Source organism: Pelecanus crispus, chromosome 3 (assembly GCF_030463565.1).
Source record: "Pelecanus crispus isolate bPelCri1 chromosome 3, bPelCri1.pri, whole genome shotgun sequence".
NCBI classification, from domain to species: Eukaryota; Metazoa; Chordata; class Aves; order Pelecaniformes; family Pelecanidae; genus Pelecanus; species Pelecanus crispus.
In genome coordinates this window covers 107,764,476-107,789,733 of record NC_134645.1, presented here as the reverse complement: position 1 = coordinate 107,789,733, position 25,258 = coordinate 107,764,476, and the positions used below count along the sequence as shown (strand labels likewise).

The window sequence follows — 25,258 nt, the reverse complement described above, 5'->3', positions numbered from 1 at the left end:
AAACTAAGCTCTGATTTTTAGATGAAATACTTTAGCATTTACTTTAACATATTCCTTAAATCATATATTTTACTCCTTACAATTAAAAAATTAATAAAACATTCCACTTGTCAAGCAGGGTGAATGAAACTTTAACATAATTTTCCCTTCATTTCAGCTGAGGCATTCCGTTCTTCACTACTAATTCCAATTAATTCTAATAAGATGTACACTGCAGTTGCCAGCATGATCACTGAGTGCATCCATCAGATATTATACTAAAATGACAAAATCAGTTCTTCACCCTTAAAGCATTAAATTGTCTCCTACTTACTATAAGTATCACTGAAGGTCAAAGAATATGTTGACAAATCTAACTGCTTAAGTATTTTCCTCCTTTCAAAATTTGTGCATAAACTTATAAACATTTTCATATAATACAACATTAAATGTGTTTTCTAACCCTAACAGAATAAAAAACCCCTTCATTTCCACAAATGCAAAAATTTAAATGTTTCAAACAACATGAAAAGCAGGATATTATATAGCACACTGGTCAGAAATTTTAGAAACATTTATTCTGCTCTTTGTCTTTAATTCATTTTGCATACTTTTAACTAGTTATCTTAGGGCTGATGAAAGAGCCTGTGGTTTGGGGGGTAAAACATTCAGAAAAATCAAGGAAAATGAAGTCGACAGTTAAATGTCAAGTGCATTATTTAGAGACCAGGAAATCCCCAAAGAATATTTCCTCATGCAAATAATAATGACTGAAAGCTTATTAGTGCCCTTTACTTCTGAATGACAGCACCTACAGAGGTTTTAAATAATACTCCTACTCTCACATATTTTATTAATTCATAATTTTCCTGTGTTCCTAGCAGAAATCTAGATATATAAGGATGCAACAAGTGAGTTAAAGACAATGATATAGTCTCTCTGTAGTCCTACCCTCAGTCTTTAATACTTCATTGATAATATTATAGAAGAACTCCACCCTCAATTTTACACTATTCATCACATATACAATGTCGATCACAGCTCCTCTGTATACAGAGGAGCTTTCACTTTAAACCTGAAGATTAATTCAATCAGTTTAATAGTAAATTTTTAAATATATTTCAATATGGTAAGACATATTCTATTCTTCAGTTTAATCATGTACACAAACAGTAGTTAAGGTCATAAAAATGATGCATCATGCAAGCAATGTTGTGAGAACAAAGAACCCCAGACAACATAAAGTATAAACACAAAATGATATATCATTAGGTAGCACTGGTGCGAACATTTAAAACTATCAATGCAGAAGATTTATGTATGTACAAACCCATTTTGACTTGTTAAATAATGCTAATTAGATAATGCTAGGCCTGTGGCTGCTGTACAAAACAAGGAGTAAGAAAACTTAAACATTCAAACCAAATCCAAAAATTCACCCTAGCTCTAGCTATTTGCATGAATATACAAAATAATTAAAATTATATAATCTCTTTTTTAAAAAGACTGAGAAAGTTGTAAGATGAGAAACAGTTCATATATAAGAATAATGTATATAAATAGTGTATATAATTATTGTAGATGAAAAAATATGTACATACTTGAAAACTGAATGGAGAAGCCTGATTTGCTGATGAAGAAGTCACTGTCAAATTGTAATGTTAATGAGTTGAAAGTGCTGTGAATATCCTCTGGAAGGGCTGAGCCACTCCATTCTTTCAGAAGTATGCTGCTCTCAATAGGCCCATCCCATACCTTCAAGATGTCATGAGCGACCTCAGTGTCAAAAACAATAAAATGCAGACTGAAAAGAGAAAGCAAAACCACTGTACATTACTCATTAAACACAATTACACAAAACTCCAAGCAATCATTCCCAAACTGTACGTAGTTTTGAGATGCTGTTTAGAACTGAAGAAGGGCTGGTGGTCCTGAAGAGTTATCCATTTTTCCTGTTGGATGAGCTGATCTTGGAAGAGAGATGCCATTTGGTTCTATAAATGCCTGAATTACAGAAAACACCACTATGGGGCATATAGTACTTGTTCTATCAATTAATTTATTTTTATGATAGCTATTTTAAAGGATGAGAACTATGATTTCATCAAAGATTTCCTCTCTTTATTCAAATGAGGATACCAAGGACACTGATTGGTTTGAATTATATGCTACTGAAAAAAAGCAGTAGCTACTGGACAGTAGCATACCTAGCACAGGGAATTCTGTCAGCATGGCATTTTGTTTCCTATACAAAACCAGGGAATGTATTATCTTATATCTTTGCCTTATGACAAAATTCATAAAATATAAAATTGTATTGTAATAGAATAATCTGTATTTATCTGCAGGTGAAGTATTAGATTTAGAAAGGTGTTCAAGAAAGCTATGTTATTCGTCAAAATGTGTGCATCAACTTCCAAGTTCTGTCTGTTTACATTTTTAACATTGAAGAAATCTAATAGGTAAATATCAAAACTTTTTTGTTTCAAATAGTTTTGTGTTGATATTTCTTCATTACATTTGTCATTAATTTGAAATCGTTAATTTGAAAATTGTAATTTAAATGTAAAAGATGCATTGAAATCACCTATGATGGAGTGAATTCATTATTTGGCTTAGTGAAACGCGATTACTTAAATAAAAAAGGAAAAAGAAACTCCCAGTGAATAACTTGCCATTGCTTATATTTTTGTTTGATTTTAAAAATTAATAGTTTTCATTTAAGTGATCAGTTAAAACTACTGTCCACCTAAACTGAATAATAAAACAGCTTACTATTTGCTAACTGTTTGCTCAAAATGAATACCTAATATTCTGAAGTAACACATGTACTGGAAATCACATACGTCTTTCCTGTCACTGGAGTACACAACTAATCTCTGTTGCATATCATTAAACATATTAGTATCAATAAATTATTTTAAAATTACAGAAATTAAGATTACCTATCTTGATTAGAATTTAAATGTTTTTGTTACATTCTTGCTTTCACAGCAAATTCCTTTTGGGAGTGAACAACCTAGCTTGAATACTGAACAGAATTTGCCATTTCAAAGTTTTTGAATCAGTATGTTACTACAGCAAAACTGAGGTGAAATAGTCTTTAAATATTGGTATTCCTTCCACTTGAGTGATTTAGACTTGCATCAACAGCAAAGTATGATAGTCTTTCTTTTTGTTATGTCAAAATGATGAGGAAAAACTGTTTTAAAAGTTCTTCTTGTATTACTAATTTCCTTCTGCCTGAGTTCTTGAATCCTTCCATCATCTTTCCGTAAATCATTATAGAAATAAAAGCTCTAGATTCCATCATTCAATTCTTTGCATGTACCATTATTTCATGGATTAGTCACCAGCTCTGTCTCCCTCATTTTCTGTATTCTTCTGATTTTCTCCTTTTTTATTTGTTATGCTGCCTACTCTATCTGAAGAAATCTTCCACTCCTTATCTATTAAGCATTTTCTCAGTCTTGTATGCACTTCTTACTAAAATCTCATAATTTTTCTCAAATTGGATTGTTCTCAATGTCTTCTGAGATGTTGCTGGTCTTATTATTCAACTGATTATGGGGAAAAAGTCTGATCTTTACATAACTAAAAATGTTATATATGTTAATAATGGTATGACGGAAGGGAGCAGGAATGGAAAATTAAAACCCTTCAGAGTTGTATATAAAGCTTTATAGCACTAATCTTCTCTGCTGCTGCTGTAATTGTCAAATCCTCATCAGATCAAAGCATTCATGACAAAAAGACAGTTCCTAATAGATACCCAAGAAGATCCAAGATGCCTGATGTCTGAGCGCTCCTGGCAGAGAGTCAGGGACTTTATGGCTGCTTAAGGCAATGTATTTAAGAAAAAGTGTTGAACAATTATATTTGATTTAAAACAAATTATTACATTGAATATGACAGTAAGTTATAAAAGAATGTCATTACAATGACTCAAGGGAAGAATTTTGAAACCACAGTTTGACACTTTAGCTTGTTTACAGCTAGCAAAAGGCATAGCAGTGCACTGCTCTACTACACTGAAGATATATAGGCCATATTATCTAACAGAATTCATAGTTCTGAAGTAGATGCCTAGGCGTCCCCTACACAATTTAGGTACCCAGGTTCCCTAGAGAAATGGCACTCATAAATGCCAGCATGACAAGGATCAGCTTTATTAATGTAAGGAGGAGTTAATAAACAAAAAATTGTGTAGAAGATCGTGAGAATGTAAGGCATAGACTATAACTTCTAAAATACTGAAGTCAACAATAAATACTGAAATTAAGCATGTACCTTATTGTCTTTCCTGGATCTGCTTCGATAATCCAAGTGCAATGAAGATTGTTGTCATATGGTGCTGGGTAACCAGGGGACAAAATGCGTCCTGATGTAGCAGCATGAATTTGACCACCACACTCAGCTACAAAATAAGTAAGGATTACATTTATTTTTAACAAGACCCTAATACTTTGCACTTCCATTTTCTGTCCATTCCACATCTCAGTCTCTTCTAAAAAGATAACAGAATGACCTAATATCGCTGAAGTAGTACATATAAATATAAACCAGGAGATGTACATGAGTTAAAAATGCACATATAATGATCTCATTCCTACCTTGTTACAAAGCAATAAACCATACTTCTGTGATTATGTTATCTTAGCAACACGAGTAGTTCAATATGGACTGAGACTACAAAAGCACAATTTCAGCACCCACAAGAGAGCCAAGATGTTTCAGAAATATCCCATCTAACATGTCTGGCTTTTCTAAGTAACACTGAATGCTCAAATTCAGACTTTTCAGCATTGGGTTTTGTAATTAAAATCACTTTCTCTGTTGTTCTGATGTCAAAAGACCTTTAGTTTAATGATTTCAAGTTACTTCTAGATAACTTCAAGTTTAATTACATCAAAAAGCAGTTAGGTATTACCTAGTAATTTCCTTTAGTATTTAAAAATTTAAATGCCATATGCTCACAAAGTGAGAGTAAATCAGAAAGCTATGATTTGAAAGTATGCAGTGTCTGGTTTAAAACATTTTTATTATCAGTGCTATCTTAACTTTGTAGAGAGACCAATTGCAGTGTTAAGCATCCGGAATCAAATTATTCTTATGTAGCTTTTTTAGAGCATCATGTTGTTGTCTGGCCAGTATAAAGGCACATACTGATGAAAGTGGAACTGTGTAACTGTCAGGTGCCACTGAAACAAAAAGGATCAGTAACTCTTCAGTTAAGTGATGTACCTGAATTTCTACTTTATTTACAGTGTTGTCTTACAAGTAGTGGTATTAAAAAATGCTACCACGGGGAGCTCTTCAGGCACAGCTGCACAGCAAGCATAGTGTAAGACACTGATGATGAAAGAACCATGGCAGTTGGACCAAATAATCTATCAGCAACACTCCTAACCAATAATAAGTCTTATACATGCCACCAAGTCACTGTTGACAACCAAATTGTTTCCAGGAAGGAAAATAACTGTAAGGGAAACAAAATGACTGATTTACTTACCTATCCTGCTGGTTTGATCACTCAAAATACTGCATATTATTTACAGAAGCACAGCAGAAAGCTGCTTTAGTACATAATTCCTTCAAACATAAACTTTGCCTATGATTTCAGTTAATTTTCATTATACAAGAAAGTTCAGAATGCAAAAATTGCTGTGATAGATAACTAAAGATAAAGAAATGACTGATACAGTACTGTATTTACCAAAGAACTCAAGATAACTCAGTGAAACAAAAATTATTGAAACTCAAACTAATTGGCAGATTTGCTTTAAAATTCGGAGAAAACTCATTTAGAATCAGAATACACAATAAAATTTGGGACAATGCATTATATAGTTCGTATATAAAAAAAAAAGAAAAATAAATTTTAGGAGCAGATCAAAAGTAAACTTTCAAAACTGATTCTAATAAAAAATCCAAACCCATTGCTTTTCGATATGCAGAAATCAGCACACTGTAAAATCACCACCTCAAAGAATATACTATATAAAGTAAATAACTACACTAAAACTAATAGAAGTGACTTATATTCAAACAAGTTCTATAATCTTCTAGAGAAGGAATTACAGGAGTTCATTGGTTTTCTTCATTAAGGCTTAGAACATAAAGAAAATTAAAATGAATGCTAAAACTAATATAGCAGTGTATCACTGAAGATGACTAGATGTAGAATATGTGGAACATGTCTGTGTATGGGCTTGAAATTTTTTGTGAATGAGACTGAAATGATTGTAAAGGCGATGAGTGTAGATGTCACTGGAGACAACAGCAAATATCCAATGCTGATCTAAAACACAACAAGCAAAAAAGAATAGGTCTGCACAAACAGGAGGATATTAAGAAAATGTCTCTAAGAAAGCAAATGATCTTTGGAAGTTCATGACAACAAAAAGAGCAACAGGAAGCCAGTCAAATTAGAGTAGCAAGAGATAAAACTGTGATAGCATAAAATAAAACTGAAGAAAGAAAGGATTATATAAATGACACTGCAATAAAAAAAGAGAGCATGAAATGATCTACAGATGCTTAACTGAGTTTTCAGGGATCATCCTGACAAGTTTTCCTGTCAACAGAACAGTAGAAAAAGTATTTAATGAAGGTAACAGACTGTTTGTGAAAGGCTGTTTAGAAAGATTCACCTTTAGAAGATTTTCAGAGAGAATGGTGAACATCTGATTACTTGGGAAGGTAATCAATGTTTCAGAATAGTTTTAAATTGAGAAACAGGAAGGAGTTTATACAAAACTGATACAACTCCCAAATTTGATTTTAAAGATTGGAACAAGGACAGCAAATAAGAAGATAGGTAAAGAGATAAATGTACACAGAAAGATAGCTTTGTGGTTGAACAGACAGAAAGCAAGAACAAAACCTGTCTCAGCATACTAAAAGAAAATTGACTATTCAATTGATATCAGGACATATTTCCACTTAGAGATGAAGCAAGATCCTCAAGAAATAAGATATTTTGGTAGAAGTGATTCCAAAAGCTTAGCAACAAAATACAGAAACCAAATCTAGTAATACAAGGTACAAAATCAAAGTATAATGAAAAACAAGAAGATAGAGTAGCAATCGTAAGGGGAATATAGAATTTTAAAAGTATACTGTTATCAAGAAAACTGGAAATACAGATAGAGATACAGGAGTGGAAGGAGCATTACATAGTAGTGATGCAGTAAACTAAATAAAGTCAGCAAGAAAAAACATACATGTTGGTCAAAAATATTTTGGAGAAGGGTTATGAAAGACATTCTACAGGAGCAAAGATGGGAATTTTCTTTAGATTTACTTGACTCTGGGTTCCCTATCTTCCTCCAGGTCAGACTGGAACACACATGTGGGGTGTTGTTTTGGTTTTTTTTTTTTTAAATACTGTATGGTTGAGATTTTAACATCCCACATATAGATTAGAGGACAAATCATCATATTAAGAAAAGGGAACAAACAGAAGGATGGATTTATTCACCTAATAAACTTGGAACCAACAAGTATCTTAGAACTGATTCAAATATTCACTTGATGGTGAACACAGGCACAAGAAAATATCACAGAAAATTACCTTAGAGTAATGAATTCATCTAAATTAAATGGAGAGATAGGCAAAGGTAGGACTAATTATGGCTCTTCTCTACAACAGGGCAAACTCAGAGGAAAAGGAAGCTAGCCAATTAAACTGAAGAGCTTGAGGACTTGAATGTATAAAAAGACTGGAAAAGTCTTTAAAACAAAACTAGAAAGAGTTGTTTTGACTTGTCATATATGTAAGAGAAAGCTTAGAGATATAATTCTAGAGTCAAGTGGGAAAAATAATACCTCTACTAAGACATCAGAAATGCTGTTCACTTGTGTTTTTCTGGCACTTACCCTCTGGGTAAGCTGAACTTTTGAAAGGAAGGGAGTTTGCTCCTTTGTAGGCTGCAGGTCTGTGAATGTGTTCAGCAGGAAGCAGCTCCTGGAATGGAGAATGTAGTACCCAGTATGGGAGAGAGGCAACAAGCAAGGATCCTACAGATCAGGCAAGCGCTGAAAGCAGTTGGTGGCCTGCCTGCAGCAGGTAGTAGAGGCGAAGACTAAGCATCAGGAGACATAGAAAGAAAGACTTTCCCAATGACTCATGGGAACTCCATGTGAAACATGAACTCAGGAAGTCACTGGTAATTGCTGGACTGGACAGCAAAACCGGAGGACAGAAACTGCATAGCAAAGGTACAATAGGCAATAGCTATACTGGTGTTCAGTTATTTTATGCATCTCACCTAGTACATGTCTATATAACATTTATGTCGGTTGTAATGAAACACAGTTTTAGAGACTTGAAGCCATTATATTTAAAGAAAAGGTCTGCCTCAAGGCTCTGACAGATGGGGTAGCCTAGCATGGCAACAATGGCTCAAGAGTGAGCATGCAAATAAAACAATCTACCAATGCGGGGTGAAAATTACAAATTAGCTTCATAGGAATGAGATGAAAAATAATTTCTGATGAAAACAGATCAGGTAAAAAAAAAAATCTTAATTTGCTTTATGATGGGGTTTGCTTAGCTTGTGAAGTGTTTAGATAATACCACTGCCTGTGATAGCATATCAGACTTAATGACCCAGGATACCATCGGAACCAAAGCTGTAGTCTTTCATCAAAGGCTGCCCTATAGAAAGAAGTGTTTCCCAGCAGTTTTCTAGCTATTACTAGCCAGCCATCTGTTTCAGAGAAGTTATACTTGGATATCCACAGTGAATTGTTACTTGAAATTTAACGTATGTTTATACCATTATGATATGATAAAGTATAGAAAGAGAGAATATTTTTTTTTTTTCTTAAAACACCAGACCAAAATCTTTCATTGTCACGGTCCCTATTACCTATGCAAGCAGGCAAAGGTTTGTCCCAAACTCTTCGATCTCCACTTAAGCAGGTCATAATACTACTACCATGCATTGTATAGCCAGGATTACAGCTGTATAAAATGACAGTGTCTATAAAATGTCCTTCATCTCGGATCTTGTAGCCATAATTTGGTATGCCAGGATCTTCACACTTTACTAAGTCAAAACCTGCAAGCAGAAATGGGAAGGGAAAAGAAGAAAAAAAGACACAAAGATATAAAATATCAACAAAAATATAATGCCAATGAATCTGATCTTGATGCAAATTATATTCTCATGATTCAATTAGATTAGATGTATCCACAGTGACCAAAGATGAATTTTATATAATTTGGGTAGCTCAGAAACTAAAACACCAAGAACTAATTGTTCATTTGATATTTAATTATGGCATTAATTTATTGAAGAAAGCATATTATCTACACTATCCCAAATGAGATTAGTGAGCAATTTATTAATTTATACCACTTCTATTCTTTCATTCTTTTTTATTCACAGAAAAGAAAACAGTATTGACCCTGTATTTGGTAATAAGTGGGAGCTTCACCTCCTCGTCTAATCTCCATAATGAAGCCAGCAGACCATAGTGGGAACCCAGAAAGAAAATGCAAAGCTTGTTTCATCCATCCTAGTGTCAAGATAGCATGTGTTCAGTTTCTTCTCTGCTGAAAATGAAGAAATATTCCTACACTCATTTTTAATTAGCATTCCCCTTTTTGGCCTATTAACATGCTGGATGGGATAAACAGCTTTTTCTGTGCTCCTTGGAATGAGCAGTTCTACTCTGATCAACTACAACTCTTTCCATATTTTACCCTTTCTTCTCTGCATTTTCTTCATATAGCATTGCTAAAATGTAAAGATGCAGTCTAGATCTCTCTTTTTGCCTCGAGGTCCAGTTCTTGGAGCAATATAAAGAGTGGTTCCAAATTCACCTTTCTCAACTCCAGTCAGATTTGTGGATTTTTCACTAATTACTGTCATGTCCCCAGCCCAAGGAAGTAATTCTGACTTTACAAATGGTTTCCATTTTGCTGTCCTTACTTTACTGAACAGCTTCATGATGTGGTTTTGAATCAGGCAGCTGGGGTTCCTTTCAGTTTGCTGTTTTCAGCTTATTCTCTATGTGAGGCCTTTCACTAATTAGGAAAGAATCAGGCATCTTTATGGTAAATTACATATCCATAGACAGCCTTTCATTATTTTACAAATACACAAAGTAGAGTTGGTATTGCGTCTTTCTCATTGCCTTTCTCCTAATGCTGAAAAGATCAACCTTGGTTGAAAAAAATGGCAAGTAGTCTAATACCTTTTTTTCTTTGTTCGTAAATTGGACACAAAGGTTGGGATTTACCTATCATAACTCAGGCTTCTGAAAATTACATCGACACTGCATCTCTATCTGTGCTAATATCTTAAGAAACATCAAGCCCCAAGACCAATGAGCATGCTCTGATCACAGCCGTGTACTGTTAAATTAAATTACCCTTCAAAACAGCACGGCTGTCTACAAGCCATTTCCTGGGAATTTAGCTCACACTGTCTGCTACATTACGCCTGAGATTGTTTGGGAGAGTGCTAGACAACCCAGGCTAGAAGCATGCTAGCATTTAGCCTAACATTTCATCAGTCTAGACAATCTCTTTCCCACACTCATACTCATGCCCTGACAATGTTTAGTTTACTAACAGAGGTGTAACCTATGTGTCAGAAGGAGCATATATAATCACACACAGTACAAATGGATTATAGAGATTTATCATTATTCCCTTTCTAAAAGATTGTTTCCATGTGAATATTTGCACACCCCTGCAATTTCACTTTGTTGACAAAAATGAAACAAGGAAACATGCTCAGTTTCCAGACTAGCTCTCAGCATTGATTACATAAACAGCCATATCTAAAGCAGTTGTCTGTCTTTTAGAATTAATACCAACTTATGGGGTGTGATTAATCTCATCCTGAAGTAGATATCTAAAATAGATTGGACGAACTGTGCAATTTTGAAAAGGTCTTTTTCTCTTCATTCACTATAAAAAGAGCCAAGACAATTAGGCCATTCAGATGAGCTGAACTTCACAAGAAATAGCTATATTTCATTATTTTAATCTCCTTATTAAACATACAAAGACATTTAAAACCCTGAAAATGTAAGTTGTTTGATAGATAATGTGATGATATTTTAATGCCGATTTGACAGCATGAGCCAGTGTAACACTATTTCTCAGCCACTTGCTTTTAGATACTTTCCCATCCTTTAGTAGGTGCAACAGTTGGTTATCATTGGCAGTGGCATGTGACTGACAGATCAAACTTCCCTGATTAAAGAATGTATTTGTGTGTGGTGAAATAAACTTTCCATGAGACTGATATATAGTTAGAAAGCTATACAAGAGATTGATTCTCCACTACCTTCTACCACATAAAGAAGAAAAGTTTGTCAGGAAGAGGTAGTATCTTTTATAAGACCAGCAGATAAATTTGGGTGAAATGAAACAAACTTTTGGACAAACAAGCCCTTTTAGTCTGCTATATAGCCATCTTCACTACAGAAGATGTCAAGACTGAGATAAAGTCTTCACTACAGAAGATGTCAAGACTGAGATAAAATTGTTGTTCAGACTTGCTATTATTTCATGGATTCCACTTAGCATTCAGTTTTGCACAAGTATGTAAATATACTTGATGCAACGCCAGAGAACAGATTATTTCTTCTCTCCTTTTTGCAGTGCTGCTTATGTAAGATGATGCGTCTATAAAAGGCACTAGATCCCCTCATTCATCAGAATAAGGGCTTCCTGAATGGTGCAAAATCAAGTTTAGTGTGTTTTTTTTTTTACAATCTGTTTGCACAGTATACATGGCAGATACACTATTCCATTTTCTCCTCATCTGCAATAATGATCCCCAAGGCCTCCTGAAACCTCACTGACGTGAACTGAAAGAGATCCTGCCATAAGCTTTAGAAGTTTGACAGAAACCTACCATAACCTTCCTGCACTTTCTTTATTCTTGCTTTGAAATAGGACTGAATAGCACAAAAGATCTTTCTGTTTTTCCTTGAGTTTATTAATAGCTCATATGTTTACTGTAAGTCACTTATACCTTCAAGTACCCACTAACATAGAGGTTTTCTACCTCCTTTGCTTTGTAGACTGCCACAAGTTCTCCAAAGTGAGCCACAGTACTGTAAAAGTCTATCTCTATTGAAAATAAGCTTGCTTTTCTTGATTACATTTGCAGACTCTGTGGCAGAAGTCTATGAAGCCCCACAGATCACAGGTTGAAATTCACTTTACCACTACATTAGAATACTATAATTGGATCAAATATAATCTGATAAAAACACATGAAATTCATCATTAAATGAAATGACCTTGATATTACCTATTAACATTAAAACTTATTGGGGTTCTTATAGAAAGACTTTGTTCTAAACCCAATTTTTCTGAAGACAGAAATTTAATTCAAAATGTAGATTGAGATTTGACATTTAGGAAGAGGCAAAAAAAAAAAAAGAAGAATTGTTGGGTTTTGTTTATTTGAAGCTTAAAATATCCAACCTGTAAAATGATTTACTAGTCTTTGGCATTATTTTGACTAACATGGTTCTGAAATTACTTCTGTTATATTGCTACATAAGTATGTATGTATATATCACATCATCCACGTTTAAAAATATTGATTTTCATTACAAAAGTTTGTGTAGGTGTGTGCATGTTTATAAAGAAATAAAATGCTACTAATAAATAAATAAAGTTTGCATAGAACTTCTGCATATAACATAACACTCAATTAGCATTGCAGTAATAGGATAATAAATTAGTTAGTTACTTACTGGCCCTCCCTCTCCTCCACCTCAGACTGGTCTACATCAATCACATGAAACTTAATGATTTTGTCCATTTACTTTTTTAACATAAATATCATAAATGTAGGTGAAGTGTCTCTAAATCTAGCATACTTTTACAGTTCTTCTTGAGTCATCATTCTCCAAATGTGGACTTTTTCACCCACGAATAGCACTATCCCAAGGTGAATTGCCTGCTACTTCAAGAGCCTCATATCTACAAACACTCACTGAACTATATTTCTGAATCTGTAAATGACAAAATACCTCTGCAAGTTATAAGTAGGAAAAAACAGCTGTGGTAAAGACACTGTGTCTGAGTACAGAACACAGCAGTACATATAAGAATTCCTCAGCCTGTGCATGTGTCAGAGGACATGAAGTCCTGTGCAGAAATATATCACTTTTATAAATCTTATTTTTGAGACTGTGGGAGAATTTATATCAATAGGAGGAGTTAAGATTTTCTGTCAGTCTATTTTAAACTCAAACCTAATTAAATATTTATTTGGGGTAAAGTGTTAGATAAACTGATTGTAGAGAATGTAACCACTCACTGTCTTGGGTATCAGAATTCAATTTCTTATTTCACAGACAACACAGAAAAAAATAATATGCAAATAAAAATATCTAACTGGAAGCAAAAATATAAAACCTAAATTTAAAAACCCTTGAGACACTAAACCCTTCATTTGCTGTTTTGTTTAGAATATTTAGATATTTTTAACAAAAGAGCACCTTGGAAAATTAATACTGATTTTAATTTCTTCTAATTATTGCTAATTCAAGAAAAGTCCAGTGGTAGTCCTGATTTTTAGGGTTGTTTTCACAATATTATGCCTAGAAAAAAATATTAGGTACAAACATTCAGTATGACAAAATAAAGAGTATTACTACTATTTGTATCTGAAAAATAAATATTCCCTGTAAGTACATCCAACAAACTAATTGCTTGCTTTTATGCCAAATTTTTAAAATGCCACTTTGAATACTCTATAAAAAAAGATAAGAATGACAGTATATAATTTGTGGCCACACATTCACTACACTTTTCCACAAGCAAGGCTATCTCTGTTTTTCAGTAGGCCTATTAAAAATTGGGGTATTTCACATGCAAGTAGGAGCTGCTAATCATGTGCAAATATAGCAGGATCTTGCCCTGTGTTTTTGCAGGCAAGATGCCTTTCCAGGTCTTCTTATCCAATTTCTTCCCCTTCTCATCATACACAAAAAAATAGAACTTTCCATTCCTTTTTTCCCTGATGCTCTTGTACAGCTAGCGTAATTTGTTATAAAGGACCATATTGTTGTGAAAACTCATTGTTGAAATGTTGCAACAGAACTTCAGTGTTAAAGTAGATGCTGTGAACTTTCACAGTGCGGAAATATGGTCATGAGTTCCACACAATCACAGTACTCGGGTTTACCTGTCATTGAAACGAGCCAGCAGTCAGAAAAATTCTGCCAATATTCTTACTGCTGAGAAAGATTATTGTACTAACAAATTGCTGTCAATGAGCTTATTCCTGAGTTTCATTGTAGGATTATCAGAACAGTGACTAGATAAAAGCCAGTTAAATTAAAACCAAAACAGCCAGAATACATCTTGATGATTGGCTATCACCTCCTGACACTATTTATCCAATGTGATTTGTTCTGTCATATTTGATATAAATAACCAGGAATGTAGCAATACCAGTTGTCAGGGTAAAAACTATTGACATGTCTGTGATGTGTGTAGACTATTAATTACAACTTCTTTCAACTCTGTTTAATTATGATGGGTACTGTTGTTCTATCTACATTAGCAAGTAAATCTGGGCAGTGAAAAAAATGAAGCTTGAGGACATGATGTCCACACTATCTGCACGAAAGTCTATTTACTTCGGACTAGCTTTTGTGTCCATTAGTGGGTGTAGAATGCTAAATGCATGCCTGGAGCACAACTTTCAGTTGTGGTGGTGCATCCCCCCCCCCTCCCCTTTTCTTTCTTCGACCACTTTATGATTTCAGGAATTCAAGACCGCGGCCTTTGTGTAGTGAGTTGGTCAGTTAAGCGCCCCTTAATTGTACCAGAAACTCCTACATGGTTGAAGCGGAGAGTGGTCCTGTCCTTATCAGAAACAATTACGGCTAACAAGGGGAGCGAGAACAAACAACTACCCCGACAGCCTTGAAACAGAGTGGTATCCTCCTTACTGGTATTCATAGAATCATAGAATCGTTTAGGTTGGAAAAGACCTTTAAGATCATCCAGTCCAACCATTAACCTACACTACCAAGTCCACACTAAACCAATCAAGGGTAGACTAGACTAAACCATATCCCGAAGTGCCACATCTACCCATTTTTTAGAACACTTCCAGGGATGGTGACTCCACCACCTCTCTGGGCAGCCTCTTCCAATGCTTGACCACCCTTTCTGTGAAGAAATTTTTCCTAATTTCCAACCTAAACCTCCCCTGGCGCAGCTTAAGCCCATTTCCTCTCGTCCTATCGCTAACTACATGGGAGAAGAGACCAACACCCACCTCACTACAACCTCCTTTCAGGTAGCTGTAGAGAGCAATAAGGTCTCCCCTCAGCCTCCTCTTCTCCAGACTAAACAATCCCAGTTCACTCAGCTGATCCTCATAAGGCCTGTGCTCCAGACCCTTCACCAGCTTCGTTGCCCTTCTCTGGACACGCTCCAGCACCTCAATGTCTTTCTTGTAGTGAGGGGCCCAAAACTGGACACAGTATTCCAGGTGCGGCCTCACCAGCGCCGAGTACAGGGGAACAATCACCTCCCTGCTCCTGCTGGCCATGCTGTTCCTGATACAAGCCAGGATGACGTTGGCCTTCTTGGCCACCTGGGCACACTGCTGGCTCATGGTCAGCCGGCTGTCGACCAACACCCCCAGGTCCTTTTCAGCCAGGCAGCTTTCCAGCCACTCTTCCCCAAGCCTGTAGTGTTGCATGGGGTTGTTGTGACCCAAGTGCAGGACCCGGCACTTGGCTTTGTTAAACCTCATACAGTTGGCCTCAGCCTATCGGTCCAGCCTGTCCAGGTCCCTCTGCAGGGCCATCTTACCCTCCAGCAGATCGACACTCCCACCCAGCCTGGTGTCATCTGCAAACTTACTGAGGGTGCACTCAATCCCCTCATCCAGATCAACAATAAAGATGTTAAACAGAACTGGCCCCAGAACAGAGCCCTGGGAACACCGCTCGTGACCGGCTGCCAACTGGACTTAACTCCATTTACAACTACTCTCTGGGCTCGGCCACCCAGCCAGTTTTTTATCCAGCAAAGACTACGCCCATCTAAGCCATGAGCTGCCAGCTTCCCAAGGAGAATGCTGTGGGAGACAGTGTCAAAAGCTTTGCTAAAGTCCAGGTAGAACATCCACAGCCTTTCTTTCATTCACTAGGCAGGTCACCAGGTCATAGAAGAGGATCAGGTTGGTCAAGCAGGACCTGCCTTTCATGAACCCATGCTGGCTGGGCCTGATCCCCTGGTTGACCTGCTCTTGCCTGTTGAGTTCACTCAATATGAACCTCTCCATAATCTTTCCCGGCACTGAGGTCAGGCTGACAGGCCTGTAGTTTCCCTGGTCCTCCTTCCGGCCCTTCTTGTAGATGGGCGTCATGTTGGCAAGCCTCCAGTCATCAGGGACCTCCCCTGTTAACCAGGACTGCTGATAGATGATGGAAAGTGGCTTGGCAAGCTCCTCTGCCAGCTCCCTCAGTACTCTCGGGTGGATCCATTCCAGCAATTCCAGCAATTACCAACCCAAATTGTGGCTCGGATCGGAATTTACTGATGACTAAAGCCAATCATCTCATGATCCTATGAACAGCAGTCCTAAGTGAGGCCCTTTGAGCTCTCCTGGACTGCAGCAGGCTGCACGAGCATCTCCCTTTGAGTGGGACACTGCTCAGAGCTAGCAAACTCTCAGTTTGCTAAAATCAAAGGTCCATCGCTGAAGACTGACGGTGGAGCCTGCACTGAAACCCTTCACTCCTTGAGGCTCAACCCTTGCCCATTGAGAAATTTGACATATTTCACTGAACTCGAGGGGAATTTTTAATAGGTATACCTTTATATATATGTGCATTCATGTCTGTGTGTGTATGCATGTGTAAATCAGTTTAAGTATTCTGTACAGGTATAATTTAATTACAAAGTGAGTCTTATACTGCTGCATTATCCTTCATCCTATAAACCGTTGACCAAGCCTGAGACTAAGACTGGACCTAGCTGCACCTAGATTCCTCTCTGAAAAGGAGTTTACAAAGCAAGGGGGGCCATTCGGAACCTCGTGACTCAACAAAAAGTCCGTCCTTATCCCCTGCATACATGATCTCTCTGTGAATCATTCCCAACTCAGTGTAGCTAAATTTCCCTTTATGCACTTCCATGCAGTAACAGAGTGAACATTGCCATCTTTGAATCTAAGTTGCTGTTTTGATCAATTTTGTCTAATCACTTTGTTAATCACTGATGATTGAGTGCTATTAAAATATCACAATCAAATACTGTGATTTGCCACAAGTAAATTCTAAACTGCTACTAAATCAAACTGTGTAAAGTCACTCATTCACAATAAATCAACACAATCAGCAGGATTCACAAATCTGCATTCATGACACAGTTCAGCTTCAAGTTTGTACCCTCCAAATTAGGAGAAATTAGAAATTAGGCTGTGTTTCTTCCTGGCTTAGTAAACCTTGTTCATGCTTTGGCACCGAGTATACTATGGCAATTAAAACTTTACCCATGGAGATGGAAGAGAACAGTTTTGAAAAACAGGAAATAATTGACCTCAGTAAAATAAATGTAACATCACAGCCCTTAATACTGTGGTCCCATGGTGCAAATTTGTTCAACGATTTCTGACAGATTAACTTTATTTACAACCTTTATGTTGGATTATGGTTTGTCAATGCCATTCTGACTTTATGCCAAACCATATATATAACTGACATAAAAGCACAAAATGATCATAAGTTTCCTTCTATATGGTCTAGTTAATTTTATAGGAATTCAGCCATGTGTTTGTGCCAGATTCAGATCAGATTTATACTGCTGGGTGTTCTGATGCTGCACAGATTCATTTTTAATGATCGTGGAACCTTGGCCTCAGATATGATCCGAGAACACAGAAATACTGTAGCCACCAAGCTGTAAAAAAAAAAAAAAAAAAAAAAAAAAAAAAGAAGATAATTTGGAGGGAATTTCTTCTTATAAATTCAAAAAATCATGAACCTGTCCTGGTTTCGGCTGGGATAGAGTTAATTTTCTTCCTAGTAACTGGCATAGTGCTGTGTTTTGGATTTAGTAGGAGAAGAATGTTGATAACATGCTGATGTTTTTAGTTGTTGCTGAGTACTGCTTATGCTAGTCAAGGACTTTTTCAGCTTCCCATGCTCTGCCAGGCGCACAAGAAACTGGGAGGGGGCACAGCCAGAATAGTTGATCCAAACTGACCAAAGGGCTATTCCATACCATATGACGTCATGCTCAGTATATAAACTGGGGGGGGTTGGCCGGGGAGCAGCGACCGCTGCTCGGGAACTGTCTGGGTATCTATTATTATTATATTGTTGTTGTTATTATTACTATTTTACTTTATTTCAATTATTAAACTGTTCTTATCTCAACCCAGGAGAGTTTCTCAGTCTTACTCCTCCGATTCTCTCCCCCATCCCATCAGGGTAGGGGGAGTGAGCGAGCGGCTGCGTGGTACTGAGTTGCTGGCTGGGACTAAACCACGACAGAACTCTAAATAGAAAGCCTACCAGACAAAACTGTAAAGACATTTTAAACAAAATGCCAGCTGGGGTATTTGCAAAACTTTAGATGTCTAATCTAAAGAAGAACAGGTCCTGAAAACATAATATATAGCATATAGGTGTAGGTCAACACTGTCAATGATCTCAGCTCAGATGAGTAAATTTATACTCATATAATTAATATTACTGTTTGCTACAGATGGGGAAACACTATTAAAACAGCAATACCCCTAATTCCCATAAAAACTTCACAAGGCAATCCATGAGGGGTTAATTATTCTAAATGTAAAAAAGTTTTTGAAGTTCATATATTAAGCACTAAAGGATTAAAAGCACATTCCATGGGACTCCAGATAGTGTTTAATAATCTCTAATAATTATATTACTTACTATACTGTAAGTATAGACTGGGTGGGCCCTGCTCAGAGAAAAGGTAATGTTGTCCTTTCACTTCTACTTGCCATGGAAGACAGAGCTCATAAATTATGTATCTATTGTCAGCTTCTGAAAGTGATGTGGTAAAATATTTTGGGATGACTCCAAAAAAACCAAGGGCAAATACATATATAAATCCTATTTCAGTACATACATGGAAATATTAACAAATGTTTTAATATTAAAAAAGTAAGGTAATATGAAAACTTTGGAAACATCAAGAACTCTTTCTGTGTTATCCAAATCTCAAGTAATTTAAGCTCATAAACATAATCCATATGTTTTACACAGAATTATTTTTGAACTACCAAAGAGTAATTAAAGGTATGAAATGGTACTTGAGTTAATGTTCAGAGTCTATAATGGCTTTCTAAATGCATGTAAATGTCAACAAATCCTCATTCTGCAGTTGTTGCATCTTAAACATCCATAACATAATCTATTTAATTAAATCAATGCAATTCAGAATGAGAGTTCCTGGCATTTTCATTCTGTCTTGGAACCATTTATGTGCTACTGAAACCTACAGTTGTAGAGAAAAAAAGTCTGTATTATGTACTCGAAAATGTGCCAATTACAAAACCTCTACCTAATTAGAATGATAGAAAAGTGTACAGAAAGAAAAGTGTTTGAATAATGTGGCTATAGTGAGGTATCAGAAACTTGAATGAACTTTCAAAAAGCCTGGGATGACAAATAAGCATGAGCTGTATGCACTGGGACAAAATTAGCTCCAGACCTCTTTCTCTTGGATCTGTAAAGTTTTTGTAAGGAGGGCTGAAATATGTTTATGTTCTGGTGATTGAATATTTTACATTCTAACACAGGTCATCTGAAAGAGGCCAAAGGAGCCACATTTTTCAAATAAACTGATATATTTCTACATGCTTGTACAGCAGAATGAGTTCACAATAAGTAATGATACCTGCTGCTTTATATGCTTTGGAAATTGAGAGGTACACTTTCAATTTCTCAAAAGCTTTGCAATCTATTGACAATTTATGTTTAACTATACTGATGAGACAGTCATTCAATGAATAATACTTTTTAATAAGAGTTTCAGCACTTTTTCTTGACATAAGCAACATGTAAGAAAATTTATGTAAACTTGTAAAACGTAAAATAGTGATGTTAATACGTGTTGTCAGTAACAGGTCTTTTGAGCATAAAATGAAAAAGAAACTCTTTCCTGTAATTTTCTTCTGTAATAAGTATATATGAAAAATTTTTAAGGCCTTTCCCCACCAATTTCAAAACAGATTCTTTATGTCCATATGTCCTATTCAAAATTTCTGTTCTCCCCTTTTCAGCTATAACAGCCACACATACAACAGAAAAAAATTATAAATTTAAGAAACAAGTTAAATACATATAAACAAGTAGTACAAGACAGTTTTTGTATGTGATGATTTTATTGAAAGAAAATACTTTCAATAATGCTTGCAAAAGATAGGTATGCAAATCCATATGCTTGCATCAAGATGATTACTGTGCATATATAGAAAACATGCAAGTAAACTTTGCAATCAGCAAGCAAATGAATAATTAATTATAATTTATACTCAATATAAGAGAAGCAGGGATTAAAGGTGAGATTCCATGTGAGTTGAAGAACTCTAGCTTCAAGTGTCTATAGAAAGATATCTTCAGGAACACTCCATGTCTAAACCCCCTTTATAATCAATGGGGAAATGACTGATACAGTCAGTACTCTAAAATATTCTGTAGGTTACTTGTGACAAGAGCACTGGTCTGACCTTTTTTTCCGGGGGGGGGGGGGGGGGGGGGAGAAGGAGAGATATGAGCACATACTTTTTTTCTTGTATTATTTAGTGCAAGGTACTTTGGCTTAACACCTACCAAACGCTTCAGTGATTACAAATGCATTTATTTCCTTACAGTCTTCTCTAGAATGCACACACTTAGAGTAATCAACTGCGCTGGTTTTGGCTGGGATAGAGTTAATTTTCTTCATAGTAGCTAGTATGGGGTTATGTTTTGGATTTGTGCTGAAAACAGTGCTCATAACACAGGGATGTTTTAGTTACTGTTGAGCAGTGCTAACACACAGAGTCAAGGCCTTTTCTGCTTCTCACGCTACCCCATCAGCGAGTAGGCTGGGGGAACACAAGAAGCTGGGAGGGGACTCAGCTGGCACAGATGACCCCAAATGGCCAAAAGGATATTCCATACCATATGACATCATGCTCAGCATATAAAGCTGGGGGAAAAAGAAAGAAGGGCGGGGACGTTTGGAGTGATGGCATTTGTCTTCCCAAGTAACCATTATGCATGATGGGGTCCTGCTTTCCTGGAGATCGCTGAACACCTGCCTGCCGATGGGAAGTAGTGAATGGATTCCTTGTTTTGCTTTGCTTGTGTGAGCAGCTTTTGCTTTACCTATTAAACTGTCTTTATCTTACCCCACGAGTTTTCTCACTTTTACTCTTCTGATTCTCTCCCCCATCCCACTGTGGAGGAGCGAACAATCAGCTGTGCAGTGCTTAGCTAGCAGTTGGGGTGAAACCATGACATTAAGTCATCATGAACATAAAGGATGGATTGAAACATGGAAAAAGATTTGTACAACTTATAAAAACAACTATGGTGCAGACAGGACTGAAAGTTAAAGACCCCAATCATCTGCAGCTGTGCTCATTCTTTCCCACACAGACAGAAGAACAACATACACACAGCACCTGTTATTCTGGCTAGTGGTATTGATGCCCAACACCTCTGAAAATCAAGTTCTAAATGCACTGTGGTGAACAACTTAGATAATGACAAACACATAAATCTTGTATTCCTTTCATTATTCTGTCTTAGGCAACTGTCCCCACCTAGAAAGTTTATGGAAGTGGAAAGAATAGAAATAAACAGCTTTATAGCATTCATGTTCTTTAACTATCTTTCTTCCAAATAGTCTACTCTCTACATGCATCCCTAATTCAGCTCATATATCATACACACATATTTTTGGCAGGGTGATTTTAATACTATGCATAAACTTCTGAAAGAATAATTTTAACTTTATTCTTAAAAAACTTTCTTACAATTTTAAATAATTAGAAACATAGTTTTGATGACTGAAAAATCTGTTCCCTTTTTTTAATTAGATTATTGTTAATCTTCAGTTATAAAAAATTACTAGATTCTAGGGCAACAAACTTAATCTGTTGAAATAGAATTCCCTCAGCTGTCCCGGCTGTGTCAGCTCCCACCCTCTTGCCCACCCTGAGCCTACCAGCTGGGGTGGCAGAGTAAGTAACAGAGAAGGCCCTGACACTGTGCAAACACTGCTCAGCATTAGCTGAAGAAAATTAACTCCACCCTAGCCAAATCCAGTACAGATGGACAAACTCTTCACCTCCATCCTAATCCAGGACTGCTGAGAGTGCTCATTAAAGAAAAAATATTTTGGAGTGCTCATTCATAGGGTAGGACTTGCTCTCATTAAATCTATCTATCTAAAGATTTATATCTTCACAAATTTGGGACGATTTTCCTGAGATGGGCAAAACGCCAAACTGTGGCACAAGCATCACCATGCCAGCATTTTAATCTCCGAAGCATGTGATAATATAACTTTTCAAATAAAAGGTTAATACAATGCTTATATTCACCTCTGTTCACCAAAGTTAAATTCAGCAGTTTCATAGATGATTAGAAAAGTCTTTTAATGAAAAGTGGAAAACAACCTTAATTATACAGTGTTATAAGACAAATATATTTTAAGTTCATGCAAAGTTTGGGGAATTTTTTTTTTTTTTGGCAGGGTGGGTTGTTAGTTGTTTTTTAATTATTGTTATTTATAAGCTTTCTGGATTAATCTGTAGGTTGTTTTTTTTACAAAAAAGATCATAACATGATACCTTATTTTGTTTCTTTGCCAAAAAGTTTCAAAATTTTAAGGTATGGCTCTAACAATATGGATTACACTATGATGATGATGATGTGGAATGATGCTTAATTTCATCTAAATTCTCTGAATACCTTCTGTTTGCAAAAGAGATCTTTGTGTTTTCTGCTCATTTACTAGTAAGATAAGGGTTTTTTTTCTTTGATTTTGGGGCACTGGGAACTTTGGTTGCAGGAAAAAAATATGACACACAAACAAGCTAAAATATGACATGTAAACAGAAACAGGTAACCATTGTGTCTTTTTGGTTTTAAACAGCAATTCCTTAAAGCCTAATTTTATCGAAATTATTTTTAAACTGCATAATTTGATATGTTACTTATTCTGTGAGGTAGACCCATACAGAGGAAGTATTTAATGAATTAGGTTATGAAACTTAAGTTCAGTTTCATTCTGAACAGAAGAAACAAAGCAAAAGCAAAACCACTGATGTTTTGAAATTCACCACAATGGAAAACCCTAGTAAAGACTTCTATACTGAAAATCCAGAATGCATTATTCAGGATTTTTTTTTTCTATGCTTTAAAACTGAATGCAATTCACCCTAACGTCATGAAACCTTTTGATTTTCACAGAAAAATATGTTTAAAAAATCTTCCCTTATCATGTTGCCTTTAACAGATATATAATTCAATGCATAGGAGGAACATAGCTTTGAGAATGTGGCTGGATTATGTAAGTATTGAATATATTGGAAGCACAAGGCAGTTTACACTTTTGGGGGTGAAGGAGAGAAGACACTATGATGTGATAATATTATTAAATGGGGTATCATTATTCTTGTACGTAAGTTAATTAAATTAAAATTTCTAACAAACAATTCTTTTGGCATTTATTAAATTTTTATTTCTTGACTTTGCAACCTTGACTTTCTTTTGGAATAGTCTTTTCTATGCATGCAATACAGCTTACATTAATGTGGGGTGAGTCACATAATTGTACTGCTCTTAAAATGACCTGTGAATACAGGTATGTATAGGTTAAGACATACTTGTTTAATCATTTTTGCCTTTTGTTTATTTTCATTTAATTTTGTCTTACATTTTTACTGCAGTGTGTGAAGGTTCTTTTTGGAACAGATATTATACACCAATTAGTTACTGAAAGGAAACTGCAAGAGCTTCTTTTCCTTACTGCATTGTTCTGCTCAGCTAACACTATACAGCTGAAGTAAAGCCACTATATTTCTGAATTTGAGTCTGCTTGTGTGCTAGAACAATTGACTGAGTTTGCAGTTTCAGAACATTGTTTTCACTGACATTCTTTTAACATTTTTGACTACTGTAGAATAGGAAATTAACTAAATAAAATTTCAGTTCAGGATTCTCTTAAATTAATTTCCAGGTTTAAACCATTTATATAAATTTAGATTATACTAATTCAGATTCACCTTCCATGCACTAACTTTCACTATCCCTTGAAAGATGTAGGGGTAGAGAATGTTTAACTTAACAGAACAGAACTTAAACCGAAAATCAGAACTAAGTCTTTAGCAATAACAGAATAGTATGAATGCCGAACCAGTGTATCATGTCTGAAAAATGTATTTCAAAATTTCTTTGCTCTAAACTGAAAAGCCTATCTTGAGACTAATGAAAAGAATATTGTTGACCAGCTAACTATGTATGCTAAATATAGAGGATGATAAATGCAAATAAAAACATTAAACCTATATTTTAAAAAAATCAATCTATCCATGCATAATCCTAAATCTGTTTTCTTTTAGAAACACTAGAGTTTAATGTAAGTTCTGTGGAGTTGAGCACAGCCCTAAGGGCCTGAATCTTGCCCGCTCTTCTGGCAGAAATGATAGCCACCCAGAATTCTGCTTTCAGTAAAAGAAGTGATCATGGATTCAAAATTGGCAGAAGTTAACATTAAGTTAAGATCTGAGTCTACATAACATTCACTCTCAAAAAGAGAAATCCTTAGTGAGAATTTTTCCAGCTCTCATTTCCATCTTAGCAAAGAACTGCAGGAGAATATCTAATTTCACATCATAGGGAAATGGAAGACACAAATAAAAGACTTAGTTGAGGAACTAACATGGAACTTCATTTAATCTATAGGAGTGAATCAGGAACAGATGAGTAAAAGGCCTTCAGAAAGTTAAAATCTAGCTAGAGAGTATACCACAAATCTCAAAATGGTTTTCACACTTTATAAAGTCTGTAACTAGTTCTGCATGTTTCTGAAACACACAGGAGTCTGTTGTGAGGCAGAACATACTGCTGAGTGGCCCAGTGCAGTCAGGCACATTCCTACGGATCACATCCATCAGTATTCCTGGATGGACCCTTCCACTGACTCATTACAATGGACTCCAAGACTTATTCTGCAGATAAGTGAAGCTTTTGCTTCTATTATATCCTGCACAGGACTGAGGAACCATGAAAT

The 25,258-nt window shown here is 35.8% G+C and overlaps 1 protein-coding gene across 1 annotated transcript in view; it reads right to left on the bottom strand.

The window, feature by feature from the left end:
- The window catches only part of CSMD1 (CUB and Sushi multiple domains 1), a 1,273,929-nt gene that overhangs the window by 244,831 nt on the left and 1,003,840 nt on the right, over positions 1–25,258 (bottom strand). The window contains exons 24-26 of the mRNA XM_075708500.1: positions 8,856–9,047; positions 4,270–4,396; positions 1,581–1,783 (exon numbers count right to left, since the gene is read on the bottom strand). Coding sequence (XP_075564615.1) covers positions 1,581–1,783; positions 4,270–4,396; positions 8,856–9,047 — 522 coding nt within the window. The remainder of the gene's footprint in view (positions 1–1,580; positions 1,784–4,269; positions 4,397–8,855; positions 9,048–25,258) is intronic.